Source organism: Artibeus jamaicensis, unplaced genomic scaffold, assembly GCF_021234435.1.
Source record: "Artibeus jamaicensis isolate MK-2021 breed Jamaican fruit bat unplaced genomic scaffold, CSHL_Jam_final contig_518, whole genome shotgun sequence".
Lineage (NCBI taxonomy): Eukaryota > Metazoa > Chordata > Mammalia > Chiroptera > Phyllostomidae > Artibeus > Artibeus jamaicensis.
In genome coordinates, this window is record NW_026521870.1 from 1435042 (window position 1) to 1460334 (window position 25293).

The window sequence follows — 25293 nt, forward strand, 5'->3', positions numbered from 1 at the left end:
AAAACTGGATTTGGAGTAGAATCTAATGCTAGAGAAGAGTTTCTTCTCCAAATATTATGAGTATTAAAGTAAATAATACAGGCAAATTACTTAGTAACAGCACAACAAATGTTAGCTTCTATTGTTATTCAGGTGAACACAAATTCTTTACAAATATATGTACAGAATTCTCTACGGATGTATATAGATTAAAGTCATTTTCAATACTAACACAACTTTTCACTTTTCATTATGCAAGTAGAACTACTGGAAAAATCAGTGTTAGGTTCAGACTAATATAAGTAGGAGTAACTTAAAATGCAAAGAATATAATAAGAGCTACTTTAGAAAATTATGCTCTGTGTACTGCAACCGGACGAGGAAAACTCACAATCCTTTCTACCAGGGAACTGCTGAGTCTAGGAATCTTTCTTTCACCAGTCTTGGTTCCAAGCCGGATCCGAGTCAGTGAAAGAACTAGGCTGCGGCACACGTAGGCGGGGTGGGGGTGGGGGGTGGAATTGGCCCCCACAACCTGATAGATCCAACCCGGAAGTAGTTACTGTTGTGTCTCCAGGCGCCGGTTCCAGGGCTTCACAGAGCCAAGGCGCGAGGCTCGGACCTGGAGGAAAAGCTGTGGAACACCGAACGCTCTCGGCCAGGGACGGGAACCGCTGCGCCCGCCGGGCTTGCCCAGGTGCCATCATGCTGCTCCTGCCAAGCGCTGCGGAGGGCCAGGGCACCGCCATCATCCACGCTCTGACCTCTGGTACGTGTCCACTCAACCCCGGCTCCGTCCCGCCTCTGCCGAACCCCACCTCAGTCCTCCCCTCGGCGACCCCGAAATCTCTCAACTTTTGCCCCTGGCGATTAGCTGCCAGACACGTGGGGCCGTGGGGAGTGTCTTTTTCTTTTTGCTCTACAGTAATCCTTCCCCAGACTAGGAGAGAGGGGGCGTCATGTTTCTGCCCCTACTGTTTCCTCCTCTTCTCGGGGCCGCTGACTCACGGGTTGGGCCGAGCAGTTCGGGACCGAACCCTCCAGTACCCCGATGCTCGCTGCGGGCTCCCCAGTGCCTGAGGGCGTACAAATACTTGCTGCTGGTGCTCTGCATTTTCATCCCTCTCTCCGTTGCTCCGGCTTTGTTTTTTAAATGTTATAATTCAGATACCGCTCCTCACTCTGTTTTAAAACACCGTTGCCTGTGTGCTGGTAAGATCTGCATAGAAATACGTATAAAGACAGTCGTTAAGTGTAACTTGTCCTGCTTCTGTAGGTTCATAGATTTGCAGCCCACGACAGTCGTAGGTATGGTAAACTGAGAGTCTCCGCCTTCAGTGATCTACATTAATTACCATAGCCGCTGATACAGACACTTGTTGAATGTGATTTTGAAAGTATCATTCATGGCACATGTTGCATTCTTGCAACAGTTAATCTCAAAACTAGAAGGAAAAAGCTTGAAAGGTAATTTTCTTAAAATTCACACACTTCACAGGTAGTACTTGAGCATACTGTTTAACTTCTCTCCTGTGTGTGGTAGAGGGAATCTTAATTTCCCAAACTAATTAAAACATGAAAAGCCAGTTATTTTTAGAAAATTTTGACCGTTAGGTACAAGGGAATACTTAATCTGAGTAATTGATAACTGAACAAATTTAAGTTTTTTGCTTTCATATTGAATATGGAATTAAAATTAAGATGTTAACTTTTTCCTGACGTAAGTTAAATTTTTTGAAATGTTAATGTACAAACATACTGTGATTTACCCTCACTTTCTAGGGATAATGATAAAGCCTTACTTTTATACAGGTTTGTGACTTTTCAAAGTGCTTTTGGGGTGTGTCGTTCAATTTTCCAAGAAACCATATAAGATATAATTGCTCCCATTTTGAGTTGAAGACGTCTCTGACCTAGTCACTAATGGTCAGACCTAGACTAAAATCCAGCACTTCTGATTTCAGATCCAGAGCTTGTTCCGCTATAGCACAGTAAGATATTTTCAGGTGGCTTTAGAGGCTTTTTTGTTTTTGATGAGGCCAGTTATGATTGTCATTACTTTTTGCTTTATTACAATTATTGGTCTAAAAGTAAAACAGTTTGCAACATTTTTCCCTATTCCTTTTTTTTAAGATTGTATTTATTTACTTTTAGAGAGAGGAGAAGGGAGAGAGGAAGAAGAGAGGGAGAGAAACATCAATATGTGGTTGCCTCTCACACACCCCGCACTGGGGACCTGGCCCTCAATCCCAGCATGTGCCCTGACTGGGAAATGAACCGGCAACCTTTTGGTTTGCAGGCGGGCTCTCAATCCACCAAGCCACGCCAGCCAGGACCATTTCTCCCTATTCTTAATGTTCCCCATACTGCCAGAAAAGTATCAGTTTATTGTTGATTTTGATTAATGTTTTGTCAGCTAATGTTAAGAGGTTGAATGAATGTTCTCTAAGTACTAGGAAATGATTATTGCTAATCCTTATGTGGATTATTGCAGTTATTTTCTTATTTGATGGTTTTAAAGTTATACCCTGGTATGATCGCTGTTTTGACCTTATTTATTGCCTTGAAACAGATTTATTCCATGCAATACATTGAAGCTTCTCTTAACACTTTCAATCACAGCCTCAACACTCTGTCAAGTTGAACCTGTGGGAAGATGGTTTGAAGCTTTTGCTAAGAGGAGAAACAGAAATGCTTCTGCCTCTTTTCAGGAACTGGAGGATAAGAAAGAGTTATCAGAGGAATCAGAAGATGAAGAATTGCAGTTGGAAGAATTTCCTATGCTGAAAACTCTTGATCCCAAGGACTGGAAGGTATGTAATACCTGCATCTTTTGTTTAATCACAAGTTTTCTTAGATACATGAAATTTTCTCTGGAGTTTTCCATTAATAAAGCCTGTTCTAAGATGCTTCAGCAAGTTAACTGTAATTGAGCAATCATTTATTGTCAAGTATTGAGTGGAATAGTACTGGCCCTAGGATATTCTCTCTGCTGGAGAAGTCTAGAAAGGTCTCACAGACAAGATAATGTTTAAGCTGGTCTTAAAAGGATGAAAGGGAGTTTGTGAAGCAGAGGAGAGAGAAAAGGTGTTCTGGGCAGAAGGAATAGTTATGCAAAGACACAGAGAAGTGAAAGAATATGCACCATTTTGGGGGGGATTAGTAAAGACTAAATTTGGGTACTTGAGGGATAGTAGTGAGAAATTCTGCCTAAAGCAGACTCTAGACCAAACTCTGTAATGTCCTTTTTATACCATGCTAAGGAAGGAATTTATATTTTATTTTCAAGGCAGTAGGAAGTCATTAAAAGTTTCTAAGCCAGTTTTAGAATTAAAATTCTCTTGGCAGTACAGAAAATTGCTTGAAAAGGGAGAGCAGGCCTGGAAGTGAATAGTTTGGTAGTATAGGCCTAATGCAATAATCTGTGCTTTCAAATGAATGCTTATGCTTGAACTACATTTATAGCTGGGTTTTGAGGAAGAGGGGACAAATTTTAAAAGGTAGACTTGAGAAGCTTTGCTGACCTTGGCTGTGTGTCAAGAGAAGGGAATGTATTCAGAAGACCACTGTGCATTTGGGCTTGAATGACCTGCAGGGGTGTCCACACTGGGCCACACTGGATGAAGAGTTGTCTTGGGTCACACAGTAAATGCATTACAACACATAATCACAAAAGAAATCTCATGATGTTTGAAGTAAATTCATGATTTTGTGTTGGGCCATGTTCATAGCCATCCTGTATCACATGCGGCCTGTGGGCTGCAAATTGGACACCTCTGTTAAGTGTGCTATCAGTCACCCGCCTTGGGATACAGGGAAAGGAAGTTTATGGAGAGTGGTGTTTGTGTTCAAGTTTGGTTATGTCCAAATTCATATTCTAGCAACATACTGGTGAAGTTGTGTAGCAGATGGTTAGAAATCGGTCAGTGACTCTGAACAGAAGTTAGAGCCAGAAACATTGCAGGTCAGTGGCACATGGGTGGTAGTTGAGGCTATGGAACATTGAACAGCATCAGCCAAGATATAGACAAATAGGTATTATATTACTTAAGTAGGTGCTAGTATAATACTTAAATGTATATGCTTTGGAATTAGAGTCCCTGAATTCAAATCTGGTGCTGCCCATTAGTGTGCCGGAACTTGGGAAAGTTACCTGATATCTCTGTACCTCATTTCCCTCATTGGTACAATGAGATTGCTAGCAACCCAAAGGAGTATAGTGAGAATCAATGAAACGGTGTATATAAAGCACTTAACCCAGTGCTTGGGCACATGAAAATTCAAAACAAATAGTAGATAATAAGAGTTTCTATCTTACCAGTTTTTGTGAGTACTGAATGAGGTAAGGCATATGTATAAAGCACTTAGAAAAGTGTGTAAGTATTCAGAAAGTGTGAGTTGATTCTCCTACCATCATCATCAGTTTTAAACTTTTTTAAAAGGTTTTATTTATTTATTTTTAGAGAGAGAGGGAGAGACTCACTGATTGGCTACCTCCCACATGCCCCCTTCTGGAGATGTGGCCAGCAATACAGGCATGTTCCCTGACAGGGAACTGAACCAGCAGCCCCTCAGTTCGCAGGCTGGTACTCCATCACTGAGCCACACCAGCCAGGGCATCATCAATATCAGTTTTAAAAGAACTGAGTATTGAGGAGCAGGGATAGATATTTAAGGAGAAACAACAAAGGTTACTAAGAAGAATGAAAGAAGTAGAAAGAAAACCAAAAAAAACCAAAACATTTTTCAACAAAGGTTTATTGAACATCAGACACTATAGTCTTCAAGAAACTAAGGGAGGAGGAAGTTTTACTAAGGAAAAAATAATAATCGGTGTCACTGCTTTGGAGATAGGTCAATCACATAACATATATAATGGTAAAAAGCCTCTGGGTTTGGCAAACAAAGTTTAGAAGACCACATTGAAAACACTGAAATGGCTGTGGTGGTAAGAAATTGCAGTGGGTTGAGCAGTTATTAGGCGATGCCATAGAAACCTAAATGTACAATATTCTTTTCAAAGCTGGGTTATAAAGAAAATAGTAACTTGAGGAAAGGGAGGGTCAGGGGGACCCTTGGGGGAATAGAATTGGGGAATGTTGAGATCTACAAGAGAGAAAGGGAAGAAAGAATGGAGAGGGTGTTATAAAAAAGAGCTGACATCAGAGCTAGGTAGCAGGGCTTATACATTGATTTAATTTTTTATTTCAACGAATAGGTATCAGGCACCTGCTGTGTGTCAGACACTGTTCTGGATGTGAAGGATACCATACTGAACAAGACAGTATCACTGTTCCCACAAACGTATTCCAGTGAGGAAACATAATAAGTAAACAATCAAGAACATGGCCACTTAAGTGCTGGGCAGAGAACAGAGTTATGTGATAGTGTCTAGATTATTGCCTTAGATTGAGTAGGTAGGGAAGGCCTGTGGAACTGATGTGCAACATAAAACCTGGATGATTTGCAAAGATCGGGGAGAGTGGCATTCCAGGCAGAGAGCTTATGCAGAGACAGAAAGAAGTTTGGGATGTGCCAGGAACTGGAAAAAGGCAAGTGGCTGGAACAGAGTGAACAAGGTCAGGCAGGGGCTGGTGAGGAGGTCAGGAGCAGTGGTAGCAGCCCTCAGTGGAAAGCCATCCGGGGGTTTGAAGCACTGACAATTTTTAAGTACTTTGAAGGAGGAGAAAAACGAGCAGAGATGGGGAGAGAAAGTGTCTGTTTTAAATATGATGACATTTCAGCTGAGACTGAAGGATGAGAAGATATCAGCCACATGAGAAGTGGAGGAAGAATGTGTCAGGTAGACAATAGCATGTGAGGAGCTCCTGAGGGAAAAGAGCTTGGCATCTTCAGTGAACTGAAAACACAGTCGGATGTTCGGAAATGGGTGACCAAGATGGAGAACGACAGGCCAGCAAGTTAGAGAGATGGGGGTGTTCTGTGCCCCTAGAGCTCTTTGGAGAGGTCTGTGCTGTAGGGTTGAGAGCATTCACAGAGTTCTTAACATATTCCAGCCTTGGCATTCAATCAAATCACCAAGGATCAAAGTCTAGAGAGACCAAAAGAAACTTCAGGGCTGAGCCTCTATAGGTCATTGAGAAACCAGGAAAATGGCTGAAAAACCTACTGAAAGGTGGGAGGAAAACAGCAGATTCACAGAAACTAAAAACATAATGTTTCAATAAAAGAGTCAGCTGTGCTGCTGCTGGGAGATGAAGTGAAGTGAGTTGCAGATGGGTGATCTTGGATTTGGTACCTGGGAATTAATCCTGATGACAGCAGCTTTGTAGCATCTGGGGTGGAAGTGGATGGAGCAGAACCAGATTGGAATGGTTTGAAAATTAATGCTAGAGGGGACAGCACCTTCAAGAAGTTTAACGTTGATAGATAGCTGAGAAATGGGGTCACTTGCAAGGGAGTCATGGAAGGGTTTGTTGTTGTTTTAAGATGAGGGAAAATAGAGCATCTTTTTATATTGATGAAAATAATCCATTTGAGATTTAGGAGATAAATGAAACATGCTAGTGTTTTAGGAGACTTAGAGAAGGTGAGATTCAGAGCCAAGATGAGAGATGGAGTAATTTGTCTTGATAACACAGGCTTCCTCAATTGTGAATGAAGGGAAAGTGAGAAAAAATATGGATGCAGATAGGATGGTAGAAAGATGCTGGAATTTGAGTAGGGTAATTTAAATTTTTTAGTTAAGCAAGAGGCAAGGCCATTGATAAGAGGGTGGAATGGGTTCCATGAGGCTTGAAGACGGACTAGAAGCCAAAAGGTATGTAGTAATCTTAGTGAGTGGAAAGGGGAATGAAGTAGAAGAAAGTATGGTTGCCAGGCAATACATAACAAAGGAGCCAATCCCTGTGAAGTTTGCAATCCTGAATGTAAAGGGAAACCAAGTCAGCCCCATTTGATTTTTTCCCCATGCTTTATGCTCTCAACTTCCCTTCTCCCCACTTATTCTCTAATTCTAGACATACCTTTGACTTCTTAAGGAACCTTCACTCCAATTGCTGCCTCAGCTTCTAAATTTGCAGAGATGTTAACCAGAGCAGGAAATTCTATCAAGAAAAGCGTTATACCTCCATTTCTCAAAATTTCCATTTAGCCTACCTTCTTCGTTCCACATGGCTCCTAGTTGTATCTTATCACTGCCCTGACCCTACCTCTCGGTGCTGCTGTAATGCTCCCTTCAGTTCTGAAATCTTCCTGTCTATACTTTAAGGGTGGCCGCAGATATTAATAGTTTTTAAGAGAAAAAAAGGTTCTGTCATCAAGTAAGTTTGGAAAATGCTGGATTTTACAGGTTTCTGTTTACTTGTTCTTAATTGCAGGACTTCTCAGAGACTTTATTAGGCTTATGTGTATACAGATCATCAAGAAGGCTGTATAAGAGTCTGTATTTTCCAAACTTAAATGACCACAGAACCCATTTTATACAGAATGTCTCACTGGACTCATATCATGGCAACATCACTTTGGGAAGCACCATTTTAGGGTGCCAAAATACAAGGCACAGGATACATCGCTGCATTTTAAACCTGACTCTCTTTTGTGTCTTTATCAGAACCAAGATCATTATGCAGTACTTGGACTTGGCCATGTAAGATACAAAGCGACACCAAGACAGATCAAAGCAGCACGTAAGTATTTAATTATTTTGAAATAAACAGATATCTGGGGTAGAAAAATATTATCCTTTTGAAAAGATGTGCAGGATCGTAGTCCATAGCCATAACTCTAGATTTAACAGCATGTGCCATGCAGTCATAACAATACATAACCACACTGTCCTTTACCTCCAGAACTGGGAAAAAGCAGTCAGTCTTATGTGTGGGCTTTCTTACTAGGAATAACAAATCGGGGTGTTAGATATGTGTGTTTGTGACAGGATAAAGAACATTCTTACAATGGCAAGCTTTTAAAACAATTTCACCTTCAGAAGTATGGCCCCCTGTATTTATTAGAAGCTGCCTTGTTGCTTAGGTTTTTTGATGTTGATTTGTACATCACCCTTTTGTTGATACCACCTTTTTTCTTCTGTCCAAGAACGAGTTATCTGATGCTTCATTATTTTCATTGACAAGGTTAAAAATTTGGTGGTTGGGGCAAGGGGTATTGTTGGGAAGCCAGTCTTCACATGTCTTACAAAACATTATTCCCTTAGTCTCCTAAATGTCTGTCTTTTGCATTTGTATAGACGTAATTCCTTGTACAGCATTCGATTCACCTAATCAGTAAAGTTTCATGAAAGGGGTGAAGATGATTTCTTTTCTGTGTTTTATCTTAGAAAAATGTTCTGCCTTCTACTCTAGAGAATGGATGTTAAGGTCAGAGGAGGTAAGATTATGGCCATAGGGAAGAGAAATAGGGAGTCAAGGCCAATCAAGAAGAAAAAGTACTGTACTGGCAATACTTTGAGGAAGATGGCTGAAGGAAACCTATCTCGTGTTGAAAAATACTAGTTGGCACTAGGTATAGTTGATAACCTCAAATTTTTCTCTATTAATGGAAATCACATTTAACAAAGTGAAGGAATTTATCAAATTATTTTAGACCTATTATTGGATTTCTTTAAATGCTGGCATGATTTTAGACTAAACATATGTTAGTGCATATGAATAGTCATTGTAAAATATATAAGTTTTCCCGGAATTTATGTTCCATGAAAAAGTAGTTGCAAAGTCTTACTATATGAAGGAATGACATACAAATACCAACCATGTCAAGGTACATGTAAATTTGTGAAAGAATTAGGTGTGATTTAGAACTATGAAAATAGTTTGATTTGTTAGGTAAAAGAATTATTTCTTTCTATAAAGATTAAAAATGTGAAGGAAACATCCATTTGCTTCTGGTAAGTCTTTTTTTTTTCTTGGTACAATGTACATTTTTTATTCTGTAGAAAAAGTTGTACAGCCCCAGAGCACAGATTATTAACATTAAGTGGAATTAGAATTCACTCCCTTTGTTGAATATTCTTATTGTTTATTCACAAAGAAACTGTTGCTCTCTTACTTCTGTCACTGTAAAATAGACAGTTGCTGCTTACTGCGTCCTGAAATCTTGTCTAGATGTTAAAAATGCCAACTTAGTATTTTCAGATTTATAATTATTAGTACAAACCTAATAAAAATGTAAGCCTGATAGGACTTGAGAGCCTTAGATTTCTTGCATTGTGTTACAAACATGAGTGTTGTTTTTGTTTAATGTATTGTGAATTGCCATAGTGAAAAAATTTAGGAAGTTAAGAGTAAATAAAGTTAGTGGTCTTTTTTTCCCCTCTCTGCATTTCTGAAAAGAATTAATTACTGAAAAAATTGAATAATAGGTTAAGAGAGAGTACTTGAATACTAAAGGTAGTATTTTAATTGCTTAAATGATTTTGTTCCTCTTTTAAACAAATTTTAAAAGATTTTATTATTTTTTAGAGAGAGGGGGAAGGGAGAAGAAAGAGAGGAAGAGAAACATTGATGTGTAAGAGATAACATGGATCGGTTGCCTCTTGCACACCCCCAAGCAGGGACCTGGCCTGCAACCCAAGCATGCCCTGATTAGGAGTCAAACCAGTGACCTTTCAGTTCACAGGGGACACTCAATCCACAGAGCCACACCAACCAGGGCTAGATAATTTTGTTCTTAAAATAAAATTGCCACACTGATAAATGATGCATGTAGGCTTGATATTCTTGGAATGGGAATAAAAGTCTTTAGTAATTTGAATTTTCTCAATTTAATAATTTTAATTTAAAATATTTTCTGATATTTAAACTGAAAACATGCACATCAAGCTTCTTTAAAATTAAAAATCATATTTAGAGGGTTTTTATTGTATTAGTATGAGTGTACAGGAAAAGCCCCTTTGCTGATATATTCTGAGAACACCCCAGAAACTGTTTTTGTTTGGGAGAAAGAAGGAAAAGAAGTCTTTGAGATGTCAGTAAATGTACAATAGCAGCTCCCAAATTATCTTTGTTTCTTTTTCAAACCAGTAATTTTCTTGGTCTCTTTTACCTTATTTCTAATACCAGGTAACATCTTTTGCCTGCTCAGGGACAGAGAATAGGATAGTCTCAGGACCCGGTAATATACATGGACAACTAAAGCTAATTAAGCAGGACAGTCAGTGAAGGAAAAAAATAGCGCCCCATAAGATAAGAGTAGACTAACAAAAAAATTGAGACATCTTTCTCAGACTTTATCATCAGGTTCAATAGAAAACTAAAGTATTTACTACATGTTGACAGCCTACATATTAAGACAAAGCATTGGGGGCGGTATAGGCATTACAGAAAGAGGTTAGGGAGATATAAGTAGAATTCCTTGGAAACAAAACATGAAAGCAGAATTTAGAATTACAAAGGATGACATACAATTAGAAAACAGGACAATCTTGAGTAATGTTCCCAAGAATCAGAGAAAGAATAGATAGATGTCAGATTTCCCTAAGGGAGAAAGCACAATAAATGTACGGAAACAATAATTGCAAGTAAGTAGAAAACTTAACCTGATTTGTAAACAGGCGTGTCTTGAAATTGAGAATATTTGTAGTCATGTGACTTAGGTTTCACTGCTCAGCACACACCTGCAATTCAAAAGGGAACAGTGTTTAAATTAGGCCAGACCTGCACAGAATCTATTTTGCAAGTAAAGTTGAAAGAGTAGTACAGAGAGGAAGCTCATGGCTTTCCCTTGTGCCTTGGCAGTGGAAGTGGCATGTGGCCAGTTTGTACAGTCCAGTGTGACTTAATTACTATTACTGACGACATAGCCTTTAAGACTCATAGTCTGACTCTCACAGAGTTTTGTGAGCTACCTAATAACCTTTAATAACTTCTTTTTTGCTTAACCAGTTCAAAGGTGAAAATGCCTCTTGAGTGTTAGTGGAGGAAATAGTGTACTTGACTGTGAGAAAATTCTCGGAGCTCAGAAAAACAAAAATGTACAACATGTGAGTTTCTTGCAGTATATGTAGAAATTACTAAGTTTAATATGTCCAAAACAGGGAAGAGAATTTAAGGGGGAAAAGGGAGGGATTTTGAGGAACAAGTATGAAAGACACAGGGATGAGGACTGGGGCGGGGGGGGGGGGGGAATGGGAGGGAGGTGGGGAGACAGGGCAGGGGAATCTGGGATGGGAGAAATAGACAAAAAAACTGTACTTGAAAAATAACTAAATAAATTTTTAAAAAATGAAAAAAAATATGCCCAAAACACATTTGTACAAAAATGTTCATAGCAGCCTTATTCAGAATATCCCAAAACAGGAAACCACCAGAATGTTCACCAATAGGTAATAGGTAAGCAAACTGCATTCTAATGGCAGAAATAGTACTCCACAGTTTGAAAGAGCATAAATTACTGATGCACAAGAATGGTGGTGAATCTCAAAACACTACACAAAGAATTCAGATAAAAAGACATAATATATGATTCCATTTACATGAAGAACATGGAAAAGTTATCTATAGTGATGGGAACAGAAAGTGTTTGCCCCAGGTGGTATGGTGTAGGATTTGACTGGAAGAAGTTACAAGAGAACTCTATGGGGGTGGAAATGGCCTATATTTTCTTTTGGGTGGTAATTACATGGGTGTGTACAATTGTCAAAACTAATTGAATCGAGTGCAGTCAAACCTCTGAATCTGTATGCTTCACATTTGTGAATTCAACCTCAGGATAAAAAAATTCCAGAGGGAGCAGGAGGATTACGTTGTTGCTGAAGTGTGCTATGTAGTTAAGCCTACAATGGTTGCATCTGTGCTGGACATGCACAGACTTTTCTTGTTACTCCCTCAACAGTGTGACGTAACAACTATTTACATGGCATGCATTGTATTAGTATTGTAAATAATCTAGAGGTGATTTTAAGTATACAGGAGGGTATGTGAGTACTACACCATTTTATATAGTGAACTTGAGCACTCTTGAACTTTGGTATTAGGGTATTGGGGAACCCAAGTCCCTGGAGGGACAGCTGTACTTAAAATCTGAACAGTTTATTCTATGTAAATTTTATCTCAATTCAGTAAAGTAGATGTGATTGAACAAACCAGAAACAATCACTTGAGAAATTGAATATATTCTTTTGGACATAGATGAATGTAAAAATTGTATTAGTAGTTTCTTCTTGAGAAAGTACAATCATTGCCTATCAAAATTTAAGGGATGGCACCTAGAGCTGTACCATAAATAAGTTCATTGCCTTAAACTATTGTTACTTAAAAAAATATATTTTATTTATTTATTTTCAGAGAAGAGAGGGAAGGGAAGGAGAAAGAGAGGGAGAGAAACATTAGTGTGGTTGCCTCTCATATGTCCCCCACTGGGAACTGGCCTGCAACCTAGGCGTGTGCCCTGACTGGGAATCGAACCATAATCCTTTGCTTCACAGGCCTGCGCTCAATCCACTGAGCTACACCAGCCATGGCTTTATTGTTACTTTTTTTAAAGTGGGAAAAAATATCTCTAAGGACCATGGAGGAGAAAAATAAAGAGATAAAACAGTGTGCAGAAATGGATTTATCAGAACAAAAAACTAATAGTGAAAAACAAAATTATTATATATTTTAAATTGAGAACTATTAAATGTAATGCATTTGAGAATTTTGATAAAGTTAACTTTTTTTTTAATTGAAGAAGAAATTTTATAAGTTACAAAAGAATTACCTCCTTAAAAACATTTTCAGGCTCTGGTGATAAGTGAATTATTTCAGATGTTTAAGGGATTGAAAATTCTTATGCTGAACATAAACTGTTTTGGGACAGTTGCTTTTGTGAAGTTAGTATACTCCTAGTATGAAAACTTGGCACAGAAAAAGAAAACTATAGAGGCAATAAAAGGTCATGATTGCTAGGAATAGTGAGGAATAGGCAGGTAACAGGATTTTTAGGACAGTGAAAATACTCTGTATAATAATATAATGATGGATAGACACATTTGTCTGCACATATGTCCAACCCCAAAGAATGTACTATATCAAGAGTGAACCATAATGTTAGCTGTGCAGTTTGAGTGATTATGTCAGTATAGGTTCATCAGTTGTAACCAACTGCTCAGGTGGGTAATGGCAATGGGGGCATGAGGAGAGGCCATGCATGTATGAGGGCATAGGAAATCTCTCTGCCTCTCAATTTTGCTATAAACCTAAAATTACTCTGAAAATTAAGTCTTAAAAAGATTAATAAATTTTTAAGACCTGGTGAGGAGAGCTTGAAAAAACTACAAGCAGCCCAGCTGGTGTAACTCAGTGGCTTGAGCATGGGCCTGCAAACCATATGGTCACTGGTTCAATTCCCAGTCAGGGTACATGCCTAGGTTGTGGGCCAGGTCCCCAGGAGGGGGTGTGTGAGAGAGAACCACGCACTGATGTTTCTCTCCTTCTCTTTCTCTCTCCCTTCTTCTCTCTCTAAAAATAAATAAGTAAATCTTAAAAAAAAACAAAAACCTGCCAGTAAATCTTATTTGTGCATATCATACAAAAAAAAAAGAAAAGAAAAAAACCCCAAATAATAGCAAATTGAATTTAACAATACATTACTAAAAGAATTATGCCCATGGACAAGTAGGGTTTCTCTCAGGAATCCAATTTAGGAAATATATTAATATAGCTAAATCTGTTTATGGTCTAGGTAATATTATGTGATTCCTAAGTAGATACATACTTTTTTTTGGTAAATATTATAGAAGTTGGAAAAGAAATGCAATTAATTCTCTACTTTGAAAAGTGTTTCAGACTCACAGCCAACAAACTTAAACTCGTGGCATTGGTGATATTACCATTAAAATCTATGGGGGAAGCTAACCTGCTCATTATTTTTTATGCTGTGTGGTGAGCGTAGGTCAGTGAATTGGGTATTAAATAAAAGAGAACTATTGGAAAGGAGGGAAGAAATACATCTTTGTAGGCAATATAGGACCTACCCAGAAAAACAAAGTTGTGTCAAGTGGTTAATTACAGGAAATATGTACAAAAATAATGTGCAGATTTTGAAATTTACCATCAAATATATTGGAAAACTATGGTCATTTTAAAGTAAATTCCGAAGCAAGGATAAGTCATCAGAAACCAGCCCTGGTAAAATTTACTATGAGACATCATAAATCTATGAGGGGTTTACTATGAGGGGTTGTTAGATGGGATTAGGATTTTGAAATAGTATATTGCTTGACTTATACAAAAGTTCAGAAAGATTTAAAGAATTTTTAAAAATTTTCTGTTCTAACAGTACAAACTATTAACAGACTTAGAAACATATCAACCTTTAGGGGAATGAAGGGCCTTCTAAGTTTATAAGTACTGGAAGATGTTATAAAGGAAATGATTGGTAAGTATAAATAAAAATGACATTTTTTAAAAAATATAAGTTCATTTCTAGCAGCTGGGGAAAAAAGCATTAGCATCAGCCATGAAGGACTGAGAGGCAGCACACAAGCACAGGCTGAGAAGTCAGGCTGCCAGGGTTGGAGCCAGACTTGGTCAGGACTTTGGACAGCTTGCAGTGGTTGCTTACTTAACCCCTCTGTGCCTCATGTTCCTTGGTTTTAAAATGGAGAAAACACTACTTTCCTCATGTGATGATTAAAAAGATTAACTGATAAATCATGCCTGGTACATAGTAAATGCTCACTAGGTGTTAACAGCTAGCTGTTATTGTCAAGTGACTCACACAGACACAGAAGAAAAACTGACAACTTCTCCTTCCTCCACAGATAAAGGATAAAAGATAGAAACAAAAAAGAATTGTTGAGCATGAGTAATGATCATAGTCTTAAATAATTACATCTAGTGCTGGTGGGGGTATAGTGAAAATGATGTCCAAATAGGAGTATGAAGTGGTTTAACTTCAGAAGGGAAGTTGTTGCTGTTTTCAGTCACTAATTTCACTTTCTCTAAGTACATCCTAAGAAAGAATCTGGAATATGGGAAATATTTCTCTACAAAATAACTAAATTAGGGTTTTTAATAATGAAAAATCTGAAGCAATCTGAATACTCAGTGGTAGAGAAATAGTTAAATAAATTATGGTAAATCTACTTGAAATGCTGTACTAAGCACTAGCAATCATTTTTTAAAAATTTTGAAGTTTGTAACAACATGGAAAATGCAAATGCTATAGTGTTAGGTTGAAAGAGCAGACTATAAATTGGTGTGTATATGTGTGTGTGTATACACACACACACACACACACACACACACACATATATGCATGATTATACCTAAAGTTTTTTAAGCATGTACTTAAGGGAAAAAAAAGTCTGGAAATACACTAAAATGTTAACAATAATTGTCTTCAGGTGCTGGCACTTTGCTCACTTAATTCTTTGTTTCTCTGTAATTTCCACACTTAATATAAGCTTATATTTTACCATAGGAAAAAACAGTTTTAGATTAGGACTGTGATTTTAGACATGGTCTGTTTAGCTCATCTTTACTTTTAGTTTTGATATATAAAGTAACAAATTATATAAATCTGGCTTCTTTTGTAGATAAAGCAATGGTTTTAAAGCATCACCCGGACAAACGGAAAGCAGCTGGTGAACCAATAAAAGAAGGCGATAATGACTACTTTACTTGCATAACTAAAGGTAAGAAAATATATTAGAGTCAGGAGCTTCTAATAATGACGATTATTAATTGCTGGGGTTGGGTTTCCAATGTACACTGCAGTTCATTTAAATATATCATGACATATTAAAAAATTTTTAGTTACATCTGGTTATTTCTGCTAATCTTCCTGGGAGCCTCACTACACAAAGTAAGGTTCTCCCAACCAGCAGCATCAGCAGCACCTTGCAGCTTGTCAGAAATGCAGAAGCTCAGAGTCCCCACACCAGACTTATTGAATTGGAATGTGTATTTTAACCAGATCACCAGGTGACTTTTTTGAAGTATACATGTAGAGTACCATCCAGTAGATCTGAGCTAGGGCCTCGGATTCTGCAGTTCTTTTATATATTTTTTTAATCTTTTATCTTCACCCAAGCACATTTTTTCATTTCTTTGAGAGAGGAAGGGAGAGAGAGAAACATTGGTGTAAGAGAGAAGCATCAATTGGTTGCCTCCCACATCTGGACTGGGACTGAAACTGCATCCTAGGTATGTGTCCTGACCAGGAATTAAACCTGCAGCCCTTCTGGTACCGGGCAGTGCTCCAACCAACTGAGCCACACCGGCCAGGGCACCAGGTGATTTTATGAGAAGCTCTTCCTAGGTTAATTTATATGTATTATGTCCAATGATGAAAATACTGAGATCTTTCTCCATTTCAGATATTAATACTTTATAGGACTAAACTGTTCCTCAAATGTTTGGCTAATTTATATCAAGATGTTGTTTATATCCTAATATAGTACCCACAACTGTTTATTGCTATTTACATAGCCATATTACATATTTACATATCCTCATTAAACAGATTAATATAGGTACAATCATTTCTAAATGTTTCCTTAAATGTGATTTTACATTTTGATGCTAATTGTTAAAAAATTGTGTACATTTCAAACTCATTGGCCCACTCTTACACTCGATGTTCAAGATGCCTAAGGTCCTTTGATCTTTCAAAACCTTGGGATCTAACAGTTAATTTTCTAACAATTTATTTTTCTTCAGGGGATGAGTATTTTTTAATAATGTTTTTATTTTTTAATTACCCTTAACATACAGTATTATACTAGTTTCTGTTGTTCAACCAGAGGATAGACATTCAGATAACTTATGAAGTGATTATACCAATAAATCTAGTACCCATCTGACACCATACAGTTATTACAGTATTATTGTCTGTATTCCCTATGCTGAACTTTACGTCCCCGTGACTTCTTTGTAACAGTCAATTTGTAGTTTCTAATCCCTTCACCTTTTCACCAGTCTCACTAACCCCCTCCTATCTGCCAGCCATCAGAATGTTCTCTCCCTCTCTGAGTCTGTTTCTGCTCTGCTTCTTTGTTTATTTTGGATTTTAGTTTCCTCATGTAAGTGAAATCACAGGGCATTTGTCTTTCTCTGAGTTTTTTCACTCAGCACAGTACCCTGTAGGATCATCCATGTTGTTGGAGCTGGCAAGATTTCATTTTTCTTTTTTTTTTATGGCTAAGTCATTCCATTGTACATACATATTACTACTTCTTTATCCATTCATCTATTGGTGGACACTTAGAATACTCCCATATCTTTTTCTTTTTTCTTTTTAGAGGGAAGGGAAGGGAGAGAGAAAGAGAGAGAGAAACATCAATGTGTAGTTACCTCTCATGCATCCCTTACTGGGTACCTGAACCACAACCCAGGCATGTGTCCTGACTGGGAATCGAACCAGCGACCCTTTGAGGCCTGCGCTCAATTCACTGAGCTACTTAGCCAGGGTTCATATCTTGACTATTGTAAATAATGTTACAGCAAACATATGAGTGTGTATGTCTTTTTGATTTACCATATTTTGCCATGTATAATGTGCACCCATGTTTTTGGCCCAAATTTTCAGGAAAAAAGTCTTTCGTTTTAATTTTTTAATTCAATTATTTATTTATTTATTTATTTATTTATTTATTTATTTATATTTAGAAACAAAACTGATTATTGTATTCCAGGAAAGCTCTTTATCTGTCCTTCCATTCTAAATAATAACTTTGCTGGGTAAAGTAATCTTGATTGTAGGTCCTTGCTTTTCATCCACTTTGAAAATTTTGTGCCAATCCCTCTGACCCACAGAATTTGAGAAATCGACTGGCAATTGTATGGGAATTCCCCTGTAGGTAACTAACTGCTATTCTCTTGCTGCTTTTGCAATTGTCTTTAACCTTTGGCACTGTAATTGTGATATGTCTCAATGTGGGCTTCCTTGCCTTCATCTTGTTTGGGACTCTGCATTACCTGGACTTGCGTATCATTTTTCTTCAGTAGGGTAAGGAAGTTTCCTGTCATTTTTTAAAATAGGTTTTCAGTTTTTGCTCTCCCTTTTCCTTCCAGCATCCCCATGATGTGAATGTTGATATCTTTGAGGTTCTCCCAGAGGCTCCTTAAACTATCCTCAGATCTTATTTTTAGAGAGGGGAAGGGAAGGAGAAAGACAGGGAGAGAAACATCAGTGTGAGAGAGAATCATCAGTAGGTTGCATCTCATATGCTCCTAACCAGGGAACAAACCCACAAGCTTGTGCCCTTATCAGGAATCAAATCAGCAACCTTTTGCTTCGCAAGACAATGCCCAACCAACCGAGCCACACCGGTCAGGGCCATCTACTGTATTGTTGATTCCCTGTAATGTGTTCTTTATTTCAGTTAATGCATTCTCCATTTCTAACTGGTTCTTTTTTATGTGTTTCATTTCCATTTTTATGTTTCCTATCTCTTTGTTGTTGAAGTTCTCACTAAGTTCATTTACTCTTCCCCTAAGATCATTGAGCATCATATAACCAGTGTTTTGAACTCTGCATCTAGTCAATTGCTTGTCTTCATTTGTGCTTTTTCTGGAGTTTTGTTCTTTCACTTGGGACATGTTTGTCTCCTCATTTTGGCTGCCTCCCTGTGTTTGTTTCTGTGTATTAGGTAGAGCTACTACATGTCCTGGTCTTGGTAGAGTGGTTTGATGCAGTAGGTGTTCTGTAGGGCCTAAGGGCACACAGCCTCTTAGGTCAGCTGAGCTGGGCATTCCAAATATGTGACCATATCAGCTGTGTGCACCCTCCTGCTGTAATTGAGCTTTGATTGCTCTTGGCACCTAAGTGGGAGGAATTTACCTCCATCTTGATTGGCTTCATTGACTGGCCATGACTGATATGGAATCTGTTCAGGGGCTCATTCTACAGAGCAGAACTGGCTTCAGTTAGGGCTCTGGTGCCCAATGACTTTGCCCTTGAGTGTGTCATTCAGGGAGGTGGTTAGGTGGTGCTTCAGCATGATCTGAAGCTGTCCACTAGGTTAATTGATTCTGGGGCCTCCTGGGAGGTTCAGTCCAAGGTCAGTTGCCCCCTGTGCCTTGTCCAGAGCAACCTGTCATGAGCTACAGAGCGATCTGCAGGTGGTTGCTGGGCTTGGAGGGGCTGGGGCAGCTGGGAGTGTACTAAAGCTGGCCTGGGACCATGTAGCAATATGTATGAGGTATGTAGAGGCTGGGTGCTGCTTGTTTAGGTTTGTGAAGTTTGAAAGATTTTAGGAAAGTCCAAAGCATGAGCCAAGACAAGCTGTTTGTATAGAAAAGCCACTGGAAACAACTTGGATGGGCATGCAAGTTGGGTGGGGCAGGATCTCAGGGATCACCAGAACAGGGAGAACAGTGCTGTCAGGTTGCTGAAGACTCAGATATGGTGCCCACCTGCTGACTCTGTGGGGAGAGGCCTCGGCAAAGGAACAATGTCCTCTGCTAGCACTTCTGTCCGTGAGAAAGCTGCCCCTTTCAACTTTCGCCTTGATGCCGGACAGTTCAGGTCCTCCCTGTATGTCCCTAGTATCTTTTGAGCTGCTCAGAGCAAGTGAACCCATGTAAGACTGTGTGTGGAGCCCTTTAAGAGGAACTGCGTAGAATCTAGAAACCCAGAAGTTACGGGGACTAATCTTCCTGGCACTGGAACCCCGGGCTAGGGTCCTCGGTTCCCCAGTGTCCCCAGGGCTGGGACACCTCATTCCTCTGGGGCGGCCTCCACAGTGGAGATATTTCTTTCAGTTTTCATCCACCACACGTGAGTGTGGGACCAGCTCATTTGGGGTCTCTATCCATTCTACCAGTCTCAATGTGGCTTCTTTATATCCTTGGTTATTGGACTCCTGTTCAGGTGGATTTCAAGCATTTCTGAATGATGGTTGTTTTGTAACTTATTGTAATTTTTATGTGATTTATGGGAGGATGTGAGACCCATTTATCTACATTCCCATCTTGACCAGAAGCCAAGGAATGAGTATTTAACTATTGTTTTGTCATTTGTCTTCCAGGAGAGCCAAAAGAGCCACTTAAGAAAGTCCAATTACATGCAGTACTGCTAGAGTTTTCATTACCTAAATCAGTTCTACTCCCCAAGCACACAAAATTTTTAAATATAAAAACAACATTTTTTAAAGGAAGGGTTTATTTTCTCACAGAAAAAAATGTCATAGTTCTGTAACCTTATCATTTTTTCCTCAGCTTATGAAATGTTATCTGATCCAGTGAAAAGACGAGCGTTTAACAGTGTAGATCCTACTTTTGATAACTCAGTTCCTTCTAAAAGTGAAGCGAAGGACAATTTCTTTGAAGTGTTTTCCCCAGTGTTTGAAAGGAATTCCAGGTGAGTTAAGGCATCCCCTTGGGATCTTTACGATGGATTGCAGCGATTTTCAATCTTTTTCATCCCATGGCACCCATAAACTAATTACTAAAATTCTATACCACACCAAAAATTATTTTTTTGCTGATCTGACAGAAGAAAAGGTATAATTTTGATTTATTCACACTGGATGGCTAATTTAACAACCTAAGGGAAAAGAGGTCAGTGCCACAGATTTAAATAATCAGGTATTGTATGTTTTAAAAATTCTTGTGGCTTCCCGGTTGAAAATCACTGCTCTGTTGGCCTGCTTCTTGTAGTCTCCAGGTTTCTGTTTGCTCTGTAAACAAAGTTTATCCTTCCATAGTGAAATTCTTGTATAACTCATGGCATGTGTTTCTTTTATGTTTCCTTTGGGGAACAGAACTATGTAGTGTGATACTGGTACTTAGGTCTCAGTAGTTCCTCCTTTTTTTGCATCTCCTTCATAATTAATGGTTACATTACTCTATTTGTTCCATTATCATTTGAAAAACAGCTTTTTTATTTTAACATCTTATTATAAGGTTCTCTGACAAGGATGACTTACATTTAAGATTAAAGCATATGTAATTTATTTCATTTAAATCAGTTTTTACATAGGATATACCAGTATTCTAATTTTTTTGGTTCCATCTGCATTGAAAAGTTTTTACAGAATACATCTTTTTTTTCAAAGTACATCTTGACTGCATATTGGAGTTACCTGGAGAATGTGAAAAAGTCCTGGTACCTGGGTTCCATCTAAAGAGACTGTGGTTTCAATGAAATTGTTTTGGAATTCATGTAGGGTTTTTATGTTCCCAGGTGATTCTAATGTGCAGCCAAGTTTGAGAACCACTTTGATTAGCCATTTGGTATGGCCTGATATTTCCTCCAGGCTTTCTTCCCACATGTGTTTTTTTAACAGTGCTGAAGGTGGTGAAAGAAAGAAAAAAAAGCAGTGTATTATTTTTTTATGGAATGGTTTTATAAAGTGGAAAATGTGTCAGTAAGCAACCTTAGGATCCTTCACTTTGTGACATATGTGGTAGATAAAGTGCTGAACCTACAAGTCATGCCTCTTAGGGAGCAAATGGTAGTAATGAGGGGGTGGAATTCTGTCTCCTGTGTGAGTATTAACATTTTTTAAAAGCCTAGGCCTACGTAGGTTGCTTCTGTACTGCCTGTTTACAGGCAGGAGCCAAGTGAGCTTAGAAAAGGGGGCTTTAGTGTGTACTTTTCCTAGCCAGACTCTGGCAGCTGCTACAACCCTGTAATTTATAGAATTAAAGGTAACCTATGGTTAAAACACCATTTCATTATTTTCTCTCCCATCCCCATCCACCTTTGTCCTCTGTTGCTCCTACATTGTTTCATAATCTTCCAGCTCCTAACCTTCCAGCTCTCTCTCTCAGTCCTAGAGGATCTAGGAGAGGGAGATGTGGGGATTAATAAAACCTCTTGTTTTTAATAAATTCATTTGACTGTTGAACTTTTGTACCAATTTTTTTAATTGAATTTTTCTTTTAATATTTCAGATGGTCAAATAAAAAAAATGTTCCCAAACTAGGTGACATGAATTCATCATTTGAAGATGTAGATGCATTTTATTCTTTCTGGTAAGTGAATACACTGATTTTATGATGCTGTCATTTTTTTAAAAAGCATATGTGTTCAGTAAGTACTTAATTGACTCTTCATAAATTAAGGTATGGGAGAACCTTCACTGAGCAAAAGCACTTTTTCAGAAATTAGTACGTATTTTCACATAAGAGTGTATTACCTCCTATGTGATATTTAGACTTCTCGGATTTTTTAATGTTTTCTATTAATCAAATTTCTAGATATTAAGCATGCTATAATGGTATAAAATGGAAATTGAGAAGTCATTTGAACTGAACAAAAATAAATACGTATTCACTTAGGTATCTTGCTATTAAAAGTACTTGGGTACATGTGGAGGAAGCAGTACTATTTGTCTCTATAACGAATTTCTTAATTTTTAATAAGCGCAATATTCTGTGGTTATTTTGTATGTGCTGTATTTGCTCATTAAGAATCTGGTAAATTAAAACATAGAGTCACTGTAGAACAAAAACTATTAAATTTAGCTCTATCACTTGTATTTGCTTTTATCCTCAGAGGACACAAACCAGAGATAAATAACCACTACTGTGGTTACTTTAAGACTTGACAGACTTCCAAAGGTGGAGGCAGGGGAAACTTAACAAGTCCCCAGCAAGAGAGAAACCTAACAGAAGGGATAGCAGGGAGGTATGATTTTGACCAGGAGAAATGATAAGTATATTTTAGATTTTCATAAGATTTTCATACCAAATACATTGTCATTTAAAAAAGAAGAAAGATTTGAGCATAGTGTTAATTCAATACCAAAAGGAGTGGATGGATCTATTAAAATAAATTCATCCACTTGCCATTAATGTTTTTACAATTATATACCTCTAAGTTAACTTTAAAGAGTTTATTTGTTCTTGTTTGATTTTACTTCTGCCTGTAGGTATAATTTTGATTCTTGGAGAGAATTTTCTTATTTAGATGAAGAAGAAAAAGAAAAAGCAGAATGGTATGTATATAAATCATTAATAAAGGAAGATAATTTAGTTGGCTTTTTGGTATTTGTGATGATGTAAAAATATACTACCCATATTTTCTTTGATATTTTCTCTGTGTGTATTCTTTTTAAAATGAGCCTCGATACTTCGAGACTCCTCTTCTCACAAGTTAAGCTAAATGAGGCCAGATCAGTAGTCAGTTAAGATATACTTAAGAAAATGTCAAGGAGTAGAATTGTCCAAAAAGCTCAGTGCAGCAAACTCTTTTTCTTCTGGTTGCTTAACCTACATTTTATTTTAATTTTCCCTGGAACATTTGGTTGACGTAAATATTCCAAAAATATTAACCCAAATTAATTATAGGTAGAATCACACTTTAGTGTTAATAGTGACCTAGCATTATAACCTTTTCAGACATTATTTACATATAAATTTATATTACACTTTTAGCCTTACCTATGAGCAATATTTTGTTTCCAACATTTTCTATTTTGTAGTCGTGATGAGAGAAGGTGGATTGAAAAGCAGAACAGAGCAACAAGGGCACAAAGAAAAAAAGAAGAAATGAACAGAATAAGAACATTAGTTGGTAAGTATAATTGATTTTTTTAAGTTCTTTAATTAAATGTTAGAAATTCAAAAGATTTACATTTTTTTCTGGTAGATAATGCATATAGCTGTGATCCAAGGATAAAAAAATTCAAGGAGGAAGAAAAGGCCAAGAAAGAAGCAGAAAAGAAAGCAAAAGCAGAAGCAAAACGGAAGGAACAAGAAGCTAAAGAAAAAGTAAGATGACTGATGAAGTTGGACTTGAAATGTTCATAAAATAATTTTCAGATCTCATTGAAAACTATAATGAGGAAGCAGAGAATTAGGTGCTACTGTGAATGAATCATGATAACTTGCACAATTGATAATTAAAGGGATCTTCCTTGCCAGTAAATTTTTGAGCAAAAACGTGATGTCATAAAAATTTCTGTAATACCATGCTTATTTTTAATATGTATCTTTTATTTCTAATCAGTATTTGTAGAACTTTACCAGCTGCTTTTCCCCATTCAGCCTTCAGTCTTCAATAAGTTTGACATATCATCTTTTTTCTAAATTAATTTATTAAAAGATTGAATTTTTTCAGTAAGATTATACAACATTTGGGAATTCTAATTTGCTTATTAAAATGATTTTATTCCCCATTTTAAAGCAAAGACAAGCTGAATTAGAAGCTGCTCGATTAGCTAAAGAGAAAGAAGAAGAGGAAGTTAGACAACAAGCATTATTGGCAAAGAAGGAAAAAGATATCCAGAAAAAAGCCATAAAAAAGGAAAGGCAGAAACTTCGAAACTCATGCAAGGTAAGTCAGACTGACTGAACAAACTAGGTAACAAGTAAATGAAGTTGCTGATTAAACTTCAAAATAATTTTTTATACCATGCAAATATAATTAAGCTGTTGTACACATTTTATCTCAAAATGTAAATGTTTTTAAATTCACTTGTTAAAAATTTTACACATGCATATTTCAGTATGCAACTCTGATTTTTTTTATCTAAACATGCCATCTTCAAAGCTAAGAAACTTAGTTAATATTCTAATATTTGGTCTGTATTCTAGTGTCTTGATTATCTGAGCAGTGTGTTTTTATCATTGGTTTATTCAGGTTAGGATCTAAATAAGATATTTGCAAAGGCTTCAGTTTTGTGTCGCCTAATTGTGTAGCAGGTTCCCTGTCATCACCATCTTTCCTCCCTCCTCCATTGCCATTCATTTGTTAGAGGAACCGTCCATATCCTTTGTTCTGTTAATGTGCCACAATTTGCTTTCATTAGGCTGTTTGCTTCCTTAATGGTGCAAAATTAATTCTTACCTTAGAAAAAGTTATTTTAGAAGTTAATCCTCAGTGTTTTTAAGGATTTAAAAGCTTTTATTTTTATCTAAGTAAAGGGATAGGTGAGTACTGACAGTTTGCATTGAAATGTATTTTTCACTTAAAAATATTGATTAAAAAAACCCAAAAGGTTTTAAATGTGGTTTTGTCCAAGAGATGTTCTTACATTTACAGTGGTAGAGTCAAAGACTAATACTGTTCCTTATCAGAAAATATGAAATATTTTCCTCAGATTTTACCTAGAAAATTGTTTTGAGAAGGATGCAGTATATCATAGTGGTAAAGAGCATTGGCTTAGGGCAAGCAGCCTGGGTTCGAAGTCCTTCTCTACTTACTGTCTGTGGCCTTCAGGCTGTTGCCTCAAACCCCTTTGTTCCTCGATTTCTTCACCTACACAGTAGCTGAATTAATATCTAGTGATGGAATTGTGAAGATTAAATGAGACCATTTACATATAGTGCTTGGCACATTGGGCATATAATGTGACATCAAAAAAAATTTAAAGGCCAATTAGAAAATAAAGAGCTTGAATAGTTCTTAGAGATGATGCTTAAAAGAGGTTAAAAGTTCTGCCATTTGGTAACTTTGTTT

At 37.5% G+C, this 25293-nt stretch overlaps 1 protein-coding gene across 2 annotated transcripts in view; it reads left to right on the forward strand.

Moving 5' to 3' along the window:
- Positions 1-526: 526 nt before the first annotated feature.
- The window catches only part of DNAJC2 (DnaJ heat shock protein family (Hsp40) member C2), a 33252-nt gene continuing 8485 nt past the window's right edge, over positions 527-25293 (forward strand). Inside the window, exons 1-10 of one of the 2 annotated variants that reach the window (XM_037167708.2) lie at positions 527-748; positions 2602-2792; positions 7553-7628; positions 15476-15574; positions 20103-20244; positions 21783-21863; positions 22763-22828; positions 23315-23406; positions 23482-23603; positions 24019-24168. In XM_037167708.2, coding sequence (XP_037023603.1) covers positions 685-748; positions 2602-2792; positions 7553-7628; positions 15476-15574; positions 20103-20244; positions 21783-21863; positions 22763-22828; positions 23315-23406; positions 23482-23603; positions 24019-24168 — 1083 coding nt within the window. In that variant the 5' untranslated portion in view covers positions 527-684. The remainder of the gene's footprint in view (positions 749-2601; positions 2793-7552; positions 7629-15475; positions 15575-20102; positions 20245-21782; positions 21864-22762; positions 22829-23314; positions 23407-23481; positions 23604-24018; positions 24169-25293) is intronic. The other variant, XM_037167709.2, reaches the window with a different exon arrangement.